Raw genomic sequence first — 14,738 nt, 5'->3', positions numbered from 1 at the left:
GGCCCGAGCAGAGACACTCCCAAGTCCTGAGAGCAATTATTAACTCAGGCAGGCCTCCACAAGAGTTCTCCCAGAAGGGAGAGTGCTTCAGGAAGCACATGCACCCAAATGGCTTTGGGCAGGTGTGATGGAGGGGTCTGAGCCACCAAACCCAACACAGCAAGAGCCCAAATCACTGGGTACGGTAACTCAGGAGCACCTGCCTCGACAGCACCTCAGACACCAGCACTGCTCAGCTGGCTGGGCACTCCAGCTGTGCAGCAGAACTTTGTTTGCAACACAAACTTAATTAAGTCAAATTAAGTCTTGGAGTAGATTTTTTTCACGAACTTACTATATGCACTGGCTGAGATCACTGAACACCTTGGAGGTCTGAGCTCTACCCCAGATTCAACTGCCATTTGTTACAAGTCAATTCTAATGCAAAAAGCTTCCAAAACTTGTGTGGATCTTACTGGTATCTCTGAATTGAGATGAACACAATTCCAGGAGTAAGTTCCTTAAACAGAAAGTTTACACAGAAACTCAGTGACACCAGCAGAAACTACTCAAATAAGTTATTTATAAATTCTGTGTTCAGCTTAGTATCTATGTCACAATTAGCCTGACAATTTTTTATAAAATAATGACCCTCAACCTTCTTCATACAAAGTGGCATCCACACTCATTTCCAAAATGAGACTTCATCCACTGTTATGAACAAGCCTTTTTCAACCCTCAAATGTCAAAATAAACACTTCCAGTAGAGCATTTTTAAAAATTATTTGAACTATTGATATTCTCACTCATCACACAGAATAGAACTTTCTTGAAACACTAATTGCTCCCAGCTAACATTTATAATATTAGATTATTGCTTTCTTCTGGATGAAAGCAGAGTTTGAGATCATCATGCAAAGGTTTTTGTAGCTCCACAATTCATGGATTTCAGCAGATAGGGGTGGAACAAATTGTCCATTAATATCACCTACCTATGTGGGTTGTTAATTTCTCTCTATACTCATTTTACACAATAAAGCTTAAATTAAAACTTCTAGGATTAATAAAAGTCTTTTTCTTTACTCTAAAGAAAAATGATACCAAGAATAACCAAGTGTTGAAATAGTTTTAAATCAAACAAGTGTGAACACGAATTGTAAACACAGGAGCACACCGGGTGACCTCAGGCAATCTCTGCAGGAATGCAGAATAAGCCGATTCCCACAGAAACCCAGGAACATGAAAGGACAAGCTCCAGTAGGGAATCCAGCAGCCTGAGACGAAGCTTCCCCAACACTGAGCACTCCACCACAGAGGTGACTGAAACCTCCTGTCCTTGCCCAGGCTGCCTACTTAAGAGCTTTTGGATCAAGTGTCACCTGCTAATATAAAGATTAACTATTTCATGCGTTTAATATAAACAAAATGGGTTATACAAAAAACTCAGATATTTTTACATCAAATGAGCTACTGAGAGATGTATTAGCTACATATTTTTACAGGTAAATTCTGCATCTCTAATCCCTGGAAGTGACGTCCTTCAAGGAAAACGAAGCATTCAGTTTTGTGTAACAGGCAGGGAACATCAGTCATAGTGTCTGTGCAGAGCCTAAAAATCCCAGCACAGCCTGTAGAGGATGATTCAGAACAGCCCAACTCCAGTGCCTCAAAACATACCCACCTGCTCCCACAGACAGGCTCAGAACCAAACCTGGACATGTCTCATGTGTGCAGTTCAGCAATCTGATTGCCCTGTATATACTGGAAAATAAGGTACCCTTCAAAAATAAAAAGTGCTACTGCTTATTTCATACTTTATTTAAAAGAATTGAAAGCAATACAAATTATGACAACTGAACAAAAAGAGATGTATCTGTTCTCACTGAGCAGCAAGATCAGCTTAAACACTGAAGATCAAAGGCCAGATGAACAAACACCAATTACCAAATAAACTTTATCAGATTTTTCAGAGTGTTTATTCACTGTCAAGATGAAAGAAGTTCACTGCAGGACTAAAATCAAGTAATTTTTAAATACAAAGCAGCCAAAGTGTTAAATGAGGTTATTTTCTTTTCATTATTATTGTACAAAGAGTCTTAGATACACTGTTTGAAGTAAGAAAAGTCAAAGGTCTTATTTTCCTATCAAACCAATTAACCCTAATGCTCACTGGATTCCTACCTGCAGCAAATGCAGATACTAATCACCAAAATTAATTATGTCTTCATCCAGATCTCCCTCCAACACAGTTGGGATTTTTTTGTCCCTGACTGTAACTCTGATCTCCCAGTTTCTTCATTAATCCGCCTCAAGTCAGTGCTGTGTTCATTCCTCACTCTTGCAGGTAAGAAAAGGAAAGATCTGTTGACTAACCACAGGAAAAGGCTCACTCTTGGCCTGAAAAGAATGGCACCTGTACACTGGGAAATGCCTGGTATGTAGCTGGGCACTCATTAAATCTGACTTTATGAGGAACAAGTTTCAAACTGACATTGTTTCATAATTAAATCATTTCAGTGTGAAAACTCACAAAGTGCTGAAGCTGACAAAGATAACTAAAAATGTTTCAAAACCCCTAAAACCAGTGGGTTTGCACCTGGCAGCTACATAATAAGATTTGCACACATACTTTGCACCACAATTTCATATAACCTGAGCAAACATATTTAGTGATCTTGCACACACCATGTATGCCTGAGACAGAGCACTCCCAACATAAAAACAGTAAAAAACTGCCCAACAAAGACCTTCCTTCTACACATGTAGCACCCTTGAAAAAATGAAAATATTTAATGTTCTGATGTTTGGTTTTGTTTACTGTGTGTCAAGTTGTCTACAGATTAATTTATCTGACTCCTGTACGAGTAAAAAAAATTACTTGTCCGTGTACTACAAAGACAACCCTCCAAGCATGAAACTGTTGCCTGCAGAGAGATCTGCTGGTTCCAGTTATCACCACTCTGCCATCAGAAGCAAAGTCTGTGTTGGCCTCATTCAGGGCATTGTCCCTCTGGAACAGCCTGAAAACCCCAGTGCTGCTTTACCATCAATTTTTGCACAGCAGAAAAGGACTCGGATCCCAGGAGCAAAAGCTTCTTTAGGCTGGGCTGTTTTTTTGTCATTGATGAGAGAGGATTTCTACAATTCAGGCATGGAGTTCAAAAAGAGAAAAGAACAAAAAGATCTCTTCCTTCCCTTCAGCAGCAGTAAAAATGAGAACTTCAAACAGGAATGCCACATAAATTTAACTACTAAGAGAGGTTCGTACCACAACTACAGCAGAAACCCACTCAAGACAGAAAAACTCTCCCCTTGCAGAACCTTTGGGAAAGGGCTCTGTGCTGGCTGCTGATTTCTGAAGTTAAGACACACAATCCCAAGCTCTATTTCTGGTACTTCTGCATATACCTCATCATATGAATAATATATACTCTTTTTAATTTTATATTTTTTCCAATTCCTCTATTACCATATTATGAAGTAATTTCTATTATAAAACTTCAAATCAATAGCTATTTGCATCACTTCTTGGCTTAAGTTTTGCCAAAAATAAGAAACTGCTATGTAACTTTCAAATTGCATTCTATAACAGTAAATTAAAATAGGCTTGTCTAATTGTTTTTCCCAGTGAAATTCAATATAGCCCCAGCTTCCAAATAAAGCATAAAGCCATTTAACATGACTAACTAATGATCAATTCCAAGGATACTTCAGGTTGGAAGGGACCAGATGAGGTCATCTAAATACCCAGTGCAGAAATGCTAGAAGGCATTCTTTGAGAGATAACTTCCAAAGAAAATAAAGTTATTCCCCTCTGTGGTACAATGCATTAAAATAAAGCAAAGTACAGTTTCTTAAAACAAGCTAGTATCAACATAAAATATTAGCTTTTTTATTGTAACAAACTGAGAAACAAAGTATTCTTAAAATATACAGAACTGACTCACTGCTTAGGCAATACCTGCTCTACTTAAGAGTCTAAATGGATGAACTCATAAGATGTTAAATTTAGAAAAAAATAGCAGCTGTCAGATTTTTTTACATCCTTTCTTAAGAAATACCAGGAAGTTAAATTCTGGTGGGAGACCAGTCTGCAAGCACTTCCTCCTCAGCCTTTACATGCACACAAAGGGCTTTGTATCTTTATCATGGCCAAGTGTATTTTTATTGCCTGAGAAGATCCCAAATACCAAAGCTCTCCAAAATCTACACAAAGCAGGATCAAGACCTGTTCAAAACAGCCAAACTACACCCAACAGTTGAGAACAGGCTGGACACACATCACAATCAGTGTCCCTGTGTGATGGGGGCATATCAAGGTTACTGTCATAAGCAGCTTAATAAAAAGTTAATGAGCAAGGCACAGTTAATTAGAGAACTAATACAGATGAACCCATGACTTGCAACAGCACCATCAACCAAGGAGACAGACACCTGACATAGTCCTTACTATGTGTCTCCAAATCCTGAACATGCTCTGGTAACCCTAGAACTGCAGCTTAGTGCCAACCACTTTACCCTACTATTAAAAGGACATGATACAGAAAGTTAAAACCAACACAAACAGTGTATACAGCATTAAAGAACTGCTTGAGTGTTTACAATCAAAAGTCAAATAAATAAACTCCACTTTGTGCTGACAGTATTAATTGTCATTCTCTAGTACAAGAAACCTACGTGAAAAACACAGACTCAAGGAGAGACAAGTGGTTGGGAGACTGAACAAATTCCTCAGAGTGCCAGCACTGGAAATCCAGGGCCAGCCAGACACAGCTGGGGGTCAGTGCCCACCCTGCACAACATCAACAGCTCATCAAAACCAACCGACAGGGATGTCAAGGCTTTCCATGCTCATCTCAAGCTCCACCCACTGCTCCACTCGACTTAGGACTAAAAGAAGTGTAACTGAAACAGTTAATTCAAAATAGTTATGAGTATGTACAGACAAATAAATTATACCAACAATTATTCACTAGGGTTAGCTATTAGAAAAAGAAATAATATTGGCTCACAGTTACCTTGTTTCTCAACACCACAGCAGAACTCACACATATTGGAGAAGAAAAAAAGATCATATTAGATCTTCCCCACATCTGAACAGGAACAGCAACTCTGACATACCAAAATGTTTTCAGAAAAGCTGTTTGCATTTCTATTACAAAGCAACAAATACATTAACTACAAAACAGTAGTAACTGTTGCTCTTATCAACAGACTTGCAGAAATCCTTTATCAGCAATGACAAAAAACAAAAAACAACCCAGCCTACCATTCACCAGATTTTACCAACAGCCTCACACCCAGGGATTTAATCAAATTCTACTACACAAGATAGCAATTCCCATGCAATGGCAGAGCAGCTTCATAATAGGGTGTTTAGCCAAACACACATTTATTAAAGGGCCAGAGAAAAGTGATTACACCCTACTAGAATAAAACACAAATTACTACTTATTTGTTTAGACATAAAGTGCATCCCTTCTTTATCAATTAGGACACAAACATGCATAAAATGCTAAACAAACTTTAAATGCACACACCAGGCTACACTGCCTCTCCTACAGACACTCAGGAGTGCAGCAGGAACACAAGATGCCTTTTTCTACTTTCAGGCAGCAGTTAATGCACATCACACAAGGTCAGACCCAGCAATGGATGATACAAAAGATGATCTTACTAATCACTGCTCTGCTGCATAAATTTGATGCCAACTGGAAAGAACACTAAAGTACATGTGCAGTAATTTGGCTGCAGCAACAAATAGCACAAACCTGAAGATACAGTTTCTTAATAGAGTATTTAATAACTAAATAACAGGTGGGGATCTGCTACAAAAACTTAGATGATCAAAATCTACTACTGACAAAAGTCCTCTTCTTATGCCATTCACTACCAAGTAATAACCTCTATAAGTTGCCTAATACAAAAGACAAAGAAAATTGCTTTGTTTTTATTTTTAATACTAATTAATACCTTGAAACAAGATAAAACTTTTCTGTGGACTTCAATCTGCAAGCCAGAGAACCAATCTGAACAGAGAGTAAAGTGCCTCTTTCAACCAGCTGAAAAGGGAACTCCTCACATTCCCAGTGCTTTTGTTGACAAGGTTGTAATTACTGCTGTTCAAAGACTGATTTACCAAGTTACTTGAGCAGGAGTAGGAACACAACAGAAAGGTTTTGAACTATGCATGGAAGCACAGACACAGACCACAGGAAAAAATACTGTGAGAGGATAGTCACACTTCCTGTAGATGAGTAACTTTTATGCTTTAAGTAAGGCAATAGGTCATTAAGCAGTCGTGAAACTCCTGACTTTTTCCTATATATTCTTTCCTAATGAATATATTAACATACCATAATCTCAAATCCAATGTATTCTTACAAATTCTATTTAAACCTACTTAAATCCAAGTTTTGCATGTTATCAGCAGGGGAGCTGATTTCCCAAATCAGTTGTCACCACCACCTAAACCTCAATGTCTCAACTCTCAGCTCAACCACCACCTGAGAGTACATTGTTACTACTCAGCTGTTACCAAGTTTTGCTGCCTTGGGATCCACCTACCTCAACTCACCTGGCACTCGCTGGTGAGGAATACACGGCTTTAGTCTGTGTTCCACAAAACCTTGGGCTGCTGGGGACAGCCGAATGTTCCTACCTGAGGCTTTGAAGGCCACGTTCTGGACAGTGTGGTCACCAATGACCAGATATTCCTCACTTAAGAACACTTCACTAATGTGCATTAAGCTTCGTGTCCTGCCTACCTACCCCCTTCAAACAGGGAGGGTCAGAATGACATGATGAGGTCATGGCAGAAAATTTAAAGGTAAAAAACACCGTATCAGGGTCAGACACTGTTCCACTGAACATCTGCCACCCTGTGCTTCCAACTCACGATCTGGTGTGAAAACCAGCTACGATCCTGCATTTTCCTCTAGTTAAAGGAGTTGGAAATTTTTGAAATCTTTAAAGAGAACATTTTAAAGTAACTGTTAATTCTTCTTAGTTTTATAACAATTTATGCTTCATATATTGTTCTCAGTGTCAGTCACCTTCCAGCTTCACACTTCTACTCATTTCTGTCTCAGGCTCTGCACTCTGCTCCTTTCCTTATTTCCCTTTCCAGTTCCTTTAAGCGACACTGGCTCAGCCATTCTTTCTGGTGTGGAAAGTTTGAGAAATGTGGAAAACTGACTCTCTCCAACTACACGATGAGAGCACCTTACTGTGCATCTCTCACAGGAAAAATGATCACAGAGTCACAGAATATTCTGGGTTGGAAGGGACCCACAGGGATCATCAAGTCCAGCTCTGAAGTGAATGGCCCATACAGGGATCAAACCCACAACCTCAGTGTTATCAGCACTGTTAACAAGATGAGCCATCCTGTCTGTCTTCCTCAGCTCAAAGGGAGGAGCACATCATCACTGGCTCCACAGGAACCCTAAAAACTTGCCTGGGGAGTGTGAAGTTCATCTGCTGTACTTGCCCTCTCTAGGTATGCTGAGAGTTGCTGACTCTGCACCACAATCATCCTATCCCAGCCTCTGCTCAGGGCTCCTCTCCACAGGTTACAGCTTCACTCTCTTTCCAAAAAAGTATGAGAATGGAAGCAAACCTGCTCTTCACAGCTTCCCCTGCTGGCCAGGGACTTTTTCTGGAGAGCGATTCAGTGCCTCAGGATTTCAAAGGACAACCACATTACTCAAAGAAATTACTTATTGCCCTGTCAGAGCTTTCCAAATCTTAGATATTTTACAAATCCACTTACATGAGAACTCTTATAAGTTCAGGGCAGGAGAACCAGCTGAAAAGGCTTTACAAATTACATCACTACAAAGCTAATAACACTTCAAAATTCAAACAGGCATTTTCTGTTACTCATCTCTCGTGAATTTCAGGGATAAGGCTTATTGCAGAAGAATGTGGTAAACAAAAGAAAAATCCTCACACAACTCATAATACAAGCTACAAAGACAAACAGAAGAGAAAGGAAACATTGGTATTGCAAGAATGGTAAGACACAGAACAGAAACATACTACCTGAACAGTGGTAAGACATTCAGTACCCGTGGGCAATCAAAGTAATGATGCCCCTTGTCACTTCTGCTACAGAAGTATCACTGATCGTTTCATTATTTTCACTGGATAACGCAGCCCGTGCACATTTGTAGAAGAAAACATACTATCATACAAGACAAAAAAAAACAAACAAAAAAAGTCCCCCAAAGTTTTATTTACCACAGTAGTAGCAATATTTCTCTTATCAATGTTTAGACTCCCAACAACTTATTGAATTAAGCAGAACAGAAAAGAAGCTCACAGCATGTATCAAAAAATATTCCTTAGAGAGTGACCTTTACCCTTTCTCCCACCGAACAACCACCACCTCACCTACACAGGTGAGCGTAAGCCACAGGTCCTGCCCAGGTGGCTCACCAGTGGCAAAATCTTGGGAGGAAACCCCAAACCCACAAGCTCTTTGCAAAGCCATCCTTTTACCACTTCCGAAGATGGATATCATGGTCCCGTTGTCAGACACCTGACAGGATCCCCAAATTTTTCCTGCCTCCTAATTTTGCCATTTAGTTACACACAGTTCAGGGCATCTCACAACCTCACGGTGCAATGGCTTCTTCACCTGCTATAAATGGAAAACGACCCTTCCCGGAAAGCTTCTGACAAGCAATAGACAAGTGCCCCCAGTGCCAACAGAAATCTTTTACTATTAAGGGCAAAATAGCAATTCCACTGCACGCCACCCAAAGCAAGGCTGAGGACGCAGGACATCTTACCTGATTTTATAGTTGGGCAAGGTGTGCTTGCGCTTAATAACCTTCTTGAACTGGTTCACTATGATGGAAGTGAGCTGGGGCATGGGCCTGCCTTCGAACTGAGACTTCACCTCAAAGAGTATCACGGGGTCATCCATGAACGAGAAGAACCAGTGCGTGAAGGGCAGGCGCGTGAAGACCAGCTTGAGCCTCCCCATCACCCGGGAGATCTTCACGAACAGGTAGGCGGACTTGCCAAAGACCAGGTCGGCATCGATGGCCAGGTGGAAGCCCCCATTGTATTCCAGGTCCACCTCGAAGCCCAGCTCGTCGGGACAGCCCTCCTCATTGCAGGACACCGGCCGGATGAGCTTCACGGACTTGAAGACAGGCAGGACATCCCCGAGAGAGACCTCCCTGAGGCTGAGCCCCTCCAGCACCTTCCCCGTCATCTTGGCCTGGAGCAGCTCCTCGAACTCCACCTTGATCTTCTTGGTGACCCAGTCCCTGACCAGGGCAGTGTCCCTGAGCTCCCTGAAGAGGAAGAGGAAGATGGCATTGAGGAAGTGGCACGTCTCCTCTCGGGAGGAGGGGGCCGGAGGGGGCTCGGGCTGCGGCTGCTGCTGCTGTTTGGAGCCGGGCTCTGTGCCCGGGACGGCGGCGGCCGCAGAGGCCGGGGCTGGGCTGGGGGTCGGCTCGGCAGCCGCGGGGCCGGCGGCGGGCTCGGCGCCCTGCAGGTATTCCCTGAGGCCGTGCTCGGGCGCCACACGCGAGTAGACGATGCCGCCGGTTCCTCCGCCCGCGCCGGGGGGCTCGGGCGCCTTCCTGTAGAGGAGCAGGAGCTGGAGCAGGATAGTGAGGCAGCAGCCGGCGAGCGCCGAGAGCAGGATCACGCACAGCAGCGGCATCCTGGGCGCCCCCCGCCCGCCCCTCGCCGCGCCGCCCTCGCCGCCCTCACCGCGCCGCCGCCATCGCGGGGCCGCGCGCGCGCCCCGGCGGCGTCCAACGGCCGCGGCCGCCGGGGGGGGACGGGGCGGCACATCCGGGTAACCCCGCGGGGGGGCGGGGCCAGGAGACACCGAGCGGCCAATCGACGGCGCCGCCCCGCGCTCTCCACGCGGTGCTATTGGCGGAACCGCCCGGGCGGGGGCGGGGCGGGGCGCGCGCCCGTGTGGCGTCACTTCGGCCGCGTGCGCGTGCGCGTGCGAGTGCGTCCTCCACCCCGTCTTGGGCGCCCCCCCGCGCGCGCGCCCCGCGGCTCCATCCCGGGATCGGCTCCATCCCGGGATTCCCACCCGGGATTCCCACCCGGGAAACGCTCCCTGCCCCGGCCGGCCCTGCCGCGCTCCCCGCGCTGCTGTTCAGGGGAAGCTCTCCCGGCTCTGTCCCCGCCGTGCTGAGGGCAGGGCATAGGGAGGAAGAGCCCCCGCCTTCCCGAGGGGAAGGTGACCGGTGTCATACCGGCAACGGTGACAGAGAAGGGACGGGGAGCCCCTTCACAGACATGCGGGTGGATGGTGGTTGTTCCAGTAAAATTATTCTGGGGAGGCGCGAAGGGATAAAATCTCTTTTCATGGGCGTTCTGTGACCTCCTATAAACTCTTTGTTTCCTGAGATGAGAGATGTTTTCTTTGATCAGAGATACTTTGAACACATTTTGAAAAAAAACCTGCATGGATGACATGTTTTCAAGCTCTAGTGATAAGATATAAATCTGTTTCCGTCCTCTTCAGTTAAGTGCTAATGCCTAAACCAGTCATTGAATACATGAAGTAAAAACCCAACCAAACCTATGGAGGAAAGGAACAAGAAGGGAAGAAGGCCGAGAACTGCAGAACATCGTGGTGTTCCAGCCTGTGGTGTGCGTGAGATCTCTGTGGTCCTGCGGGCAGGACAGACAAGGACAAGCGTTTCTTTGTAGGACAAACTGCAGCTCCGATGAGATCAGAGAGGAGGGACCTCCCTGCCCAGGCTGCTCATAATCCTTTCAGTGGATGTGACAGATCACACCATGTGGAGACTCCTCAGAAAGAGTCGTTTTGAACGTTTTAAGATTTATCCAGAAGGCCTGTTGTATTTAAATTCGGTTTACAGAATTGTCATATAAAATAACTGTATTTTTACTGGAAAATAAAACCATACTTCAGGAAAAAACCCTGTTATTCTAATCCAGCAAACTCTTTTAAGGGCCAAATCAAAGATGTTTGTCCTGGTGGAGAATGTGCTGTGACAGCTGCACACTGTTTTTCCAGGTGCTTCACTTTATCAGGGGTAGTCTTTTCTTTCAATCTTGAAATAGTAGTGTTGTGATTTCTGAAAGACACAACAGAGACAAAAGTTACTTCAATAATAAAGGTTGTTTTCTACACCAGTTTTTATGTTTAGTTAAATACCTAGCTAAAAGGTTCTTAGATAACATTATATTTTATTAAAATAAAATGAACATCATGCTCATATTGTTGGTTGGGGAGTTTTTTCCAGCCTTCAAAACTGCTTATAAATACAAACAAGAGGAGAAGAAAATGTGAAATTTTATTGCCAAGAAGATAAAAAGCTCTTTTCTCCATCCCCCGTCATAAAGTGTGTGGGGTGGGAGGATTGAAGAGCTCTCAATGCTGCAGTGCTGTGGTTTGAAACCAGAGATTCAGAGTATGAATTTTTTATAGGTCTTGTGACTGAAAGTTGAAATGCCTGGGTGTTTAACAGAGCATTTCTATAGAAATACCAGAGAGGTCATTAGTCCAACATTTGAACTGCTCTGTTACGGGCCTTTTCCGTGGCTGATAGAGACACACACAGTAAGAATGGGAAGGTTTTGGATTTGCAACTAAATAGCTTTTCAGATAAGGACTAATATATTCAGAAAGGCAAGAGCAGCTTTGCTTTTGGGTCAGGAGGAACAGCAGGAGAATAGAAAAAAGTCATGTTGAAGAAGACTCAATTGAGTGTTTTTTTCTGTTAGACAAGCAGAATAGGGAGTTTGGCAGATTTTTGTGCACCTGATGGCAGCTTTAGGGCCTCTGAAATGTTCAGTTCAGTAATCGCTTTTCTCCTTTTCCAGGAAGATTTTCAACAGGAGCTGTGTTATCTTAGAAGACACGTTATGAAGCAAGAATCAGGCATGTTTTAGCATTTTCAATGAGAGTGGAAGAATGGAGGGAAACAGCAGCAGATGCCTTAACATGAATGCAAAATGATTGTGCAAAAGTGCTACATAACATAGATTGAAAAGAGAGAGAAAAATTATTCAAATTTGTCAGGTAGAGGAGAAAAGAAAGATTCATTTTAATACCATCTTAAAAGGGCCTTTAAGAGCATATTTTACTTTGGCTTCAATTTGGAAGCTCGTATTTGCATTTTCTGGAAGTCTAGATAAATACAAAGGTATATTTAATCTCACCAATTTCTCCCTGGCTATGCAGAGTTTTGTAAAATGATGCAGATTGTAGTCAACTATTTACTCTTTGAATAAGTGGAAATTATTAAATAGGACACAAGACATGCAAAAAACCAAAAGCCTGTTTTATATTGATTTTCTTAAAAAGTACTAGGAAATTGTTTATTAAAAGGGATATTTCCCCTATATTTAAATAAGGAAAATATTCTTTCAGTTTGCAAATCAATTTAGGACATGATGTCAACAAACCTCTAAATGTAGAACTTAAAAATTGGTTTTCAACATTTTGCAGGGGATTGTAACAGTGATAGTGTACAAAGATTGCAAAATGTGTAGAGTTCCGTAATGATAATAGAGAGCAAATAGCAGAAATTCACAGAAGGGATGTGCATGAGCAAATTCTTCTGTTCTAAGCAAAGGGTAGTGACACCCTGGGAACATCTGTCCTGATTCCTCTCAGTCATGACTGATCCAAGGATCATTTGTTTTAGGAGCATTTTAGTAACCCCAGGCAATGGGACCAGTCGAAGAGGCACAGATTTAAATTGCACCAAGGAAACAACCCTCAGTATCACAAGCTTGGAAAGCCAATTACAGATGGAGTGTTTTGTTGGGGTTTTTTTAATTGCAAAGAAGTCTAAATAGATTATTTTTCAAAGCAGGAAGTGCTGGGTTGTTTTATAATGAGTGGTTTTCGTAATTTTCTTCATCACTGGTCTGGAATTGTTGCCTTCTTTTGTAATATGTATTGGCAAAATTATTTCATTCTTTCCTGGGCCTCCTATTGTTTTTGTATTACATCTCTTAGAGACCAAAATTAGATTATCATTCTCATGGTGCTGCGTGAAACAGGATTTAGAAAGTGATTAGGTAAATTCATGAGGAAAAAAATCTGTTGAAGGCTGTTAAATACAAAGATTGCTGGAAGTTACTGTGGTGACAGACTGCTGGGGGGTGTCTTTTTCTTTTGTCTGTCCTCAGGCATCTACAGTTTCAGACAGGATATGCTACATAGACCATCCTGGTTTGATCCAATTCTGAAGATATGTTAAAAAGGAAAAAAACAAAACCCAGTGATCAGGACTGCTTCCAGTTCTAGTTCTCAGCTCTGCCAAGCACAATGTTATCTTATTATCAGGCGACTGCATTTTATTGGTGCAAGCCTCTTTAAAAACACTGAAACTTTAGATCATGTGAGATTTTCTTGATGCCATCTAAATTCCTACCTTTTTTTGAGTCTGCTGGCAAAAAGAGCACGCCCAGTCTCCATCTGGTCCCCGGAAAGACCTGTTCAACTCCCCTGGAGGAGTTTGTCTCACACCCTCTCCAAGCCCATTTCTTGCACAGAGGATGGTCCATCTCTTATGGCTCAGGATTTGTTTCTGAGTCCTTCAAGTACATTTCACTTTTATAAGCTAAGTTACTCCACTCAGAATTTGTGGAAAAAATACAGTTTGGGTGATTCAATCACATTTAGGCTGTATTAGGGCTATAGAAAACCACCAGAAGATTGTTAGCTGGAATAAATCTCTGGATCCATTGAGTTGAATGCATCCATTAATCCTACTGAAAAATATGACACCCCCCTCAACTTCTAGTTATTTTTATGGATGGCAACTGATAATTTTAGGAGGTTTTATTCCTATCTTAGAAATGTCTCACTGCAAGACCTATCTTTTCAAGATGGGAATGTGTATTACATGTTGCTCTTTGGTGAACCCTACCTGAGATGCCTAACCCTCAGTTTTCAGAGATAATGAGAAACTACAGGGTTTACTTTGGCATTGTGACTACTGTGTGGAGCAGGAGAAAAAAAATCAAACAACTCTGTTGGCTGCCCAGAGATGCGGATGCCCTAAATTGACATTCAGTTCCGAAAAAGAAGAGGTTTTTAACTTTGTGTGTAAATTTAAGGATCTGTCTCACAACAGGGGCACTCTTGTTTATGAACAACTTTGCAATCTTACCTGCAGCAAGTAAAGCACTTGAGATGGTTGGTAATAGTGGCTTTGAGCCCAACCACTTTGGATCAGAACATGTTAAAACAAAAAAGACAGTGAGGCTTTGCATCTAAGGTTTAGTTTGGCCTAAATACAAATCCAGTATTTTCACTGAAGCTCACTGTTAATTATCTTTTGAAGTAGGTTCTGCTTGTTTAATCAAGAGCTTAACATTTTGGATGTAAAGATGCTTTGGATACTTACTTCAAGAGGCTCATCATGTTCAAGCTTAAAGTATCCTGGTTCTTAATTAGGGATTTTGTTACTATCTCACACAGACCCTGGCTTTCATTATATCATGAAAAAGATCCTCCACTGAGGAACTGTAGTTCTCAGATAAGTTTTCTGCGATTAAATAAAAAATATTTAAAAAGCTATTTTAATTGTAAATATAACAAATTTGGGCTTTTAATATTACCAGTATCCAAGGCACACTGAAGATTTCCTTTCTTCCCTGCCTGCTGTTACATCTTAAGTCCAGAAACTGTTCTTTAATTCCCAGATGCAAGTGAGACTTGTCACATGTATTTCACTTCTCCCTGCATTTACTTCACTGACTCCTAGTATTCATGTAAATGCCAGCTT

General features: G+C 42.3%; 1 protein-coding gene across 1 annotated transcript in view; it reads right to left on the bottom strand.

The window, feature by feature from the left end:
• Nucleotides 1-9,776, bottom strand: part of PDZD8 (PDZ domain containing 8) — a 50,634-nt gene extending 40,858 nt beyond the window's left edge. Inside the window, exon 1 of the mRNA XM_071563855.1 lies at nt 8,778-9,776. Within this exon, the coding sequence (XP_071419956.1) occupies nt 8,778-9,664 (887 nt within the window). The 5' untranslated portion in view covers nt 9,665-9,776. The remainder of the gene's footprint in view (nt 1-8,777) is intronic.
• Nucleotides 9,777-14,738: the final 4,962 nt, after the last annotated feature.

The sequence above is a fragment of the Pithys albifrons genome, chromosome 9 (assembly GCF_047495875.1).
Source record: "Pithys albifrons albifrons isolate INPA30051 chromosome 9, PitAlb_v1, whole genome shotgun sequence".
In the NCBI taxonomy this organism is placed as follows: Eukaryota; Metazoa; Chordata; class Aves; order Passeriformes; family Thamnophilidae; genus Pithys; species Pithys albifrons.
The sequence above is the reverse complement of the archived record's forward strand: the minus strand, read 5'-3'. Positions and strand labels throughout refer to the sequence as shown.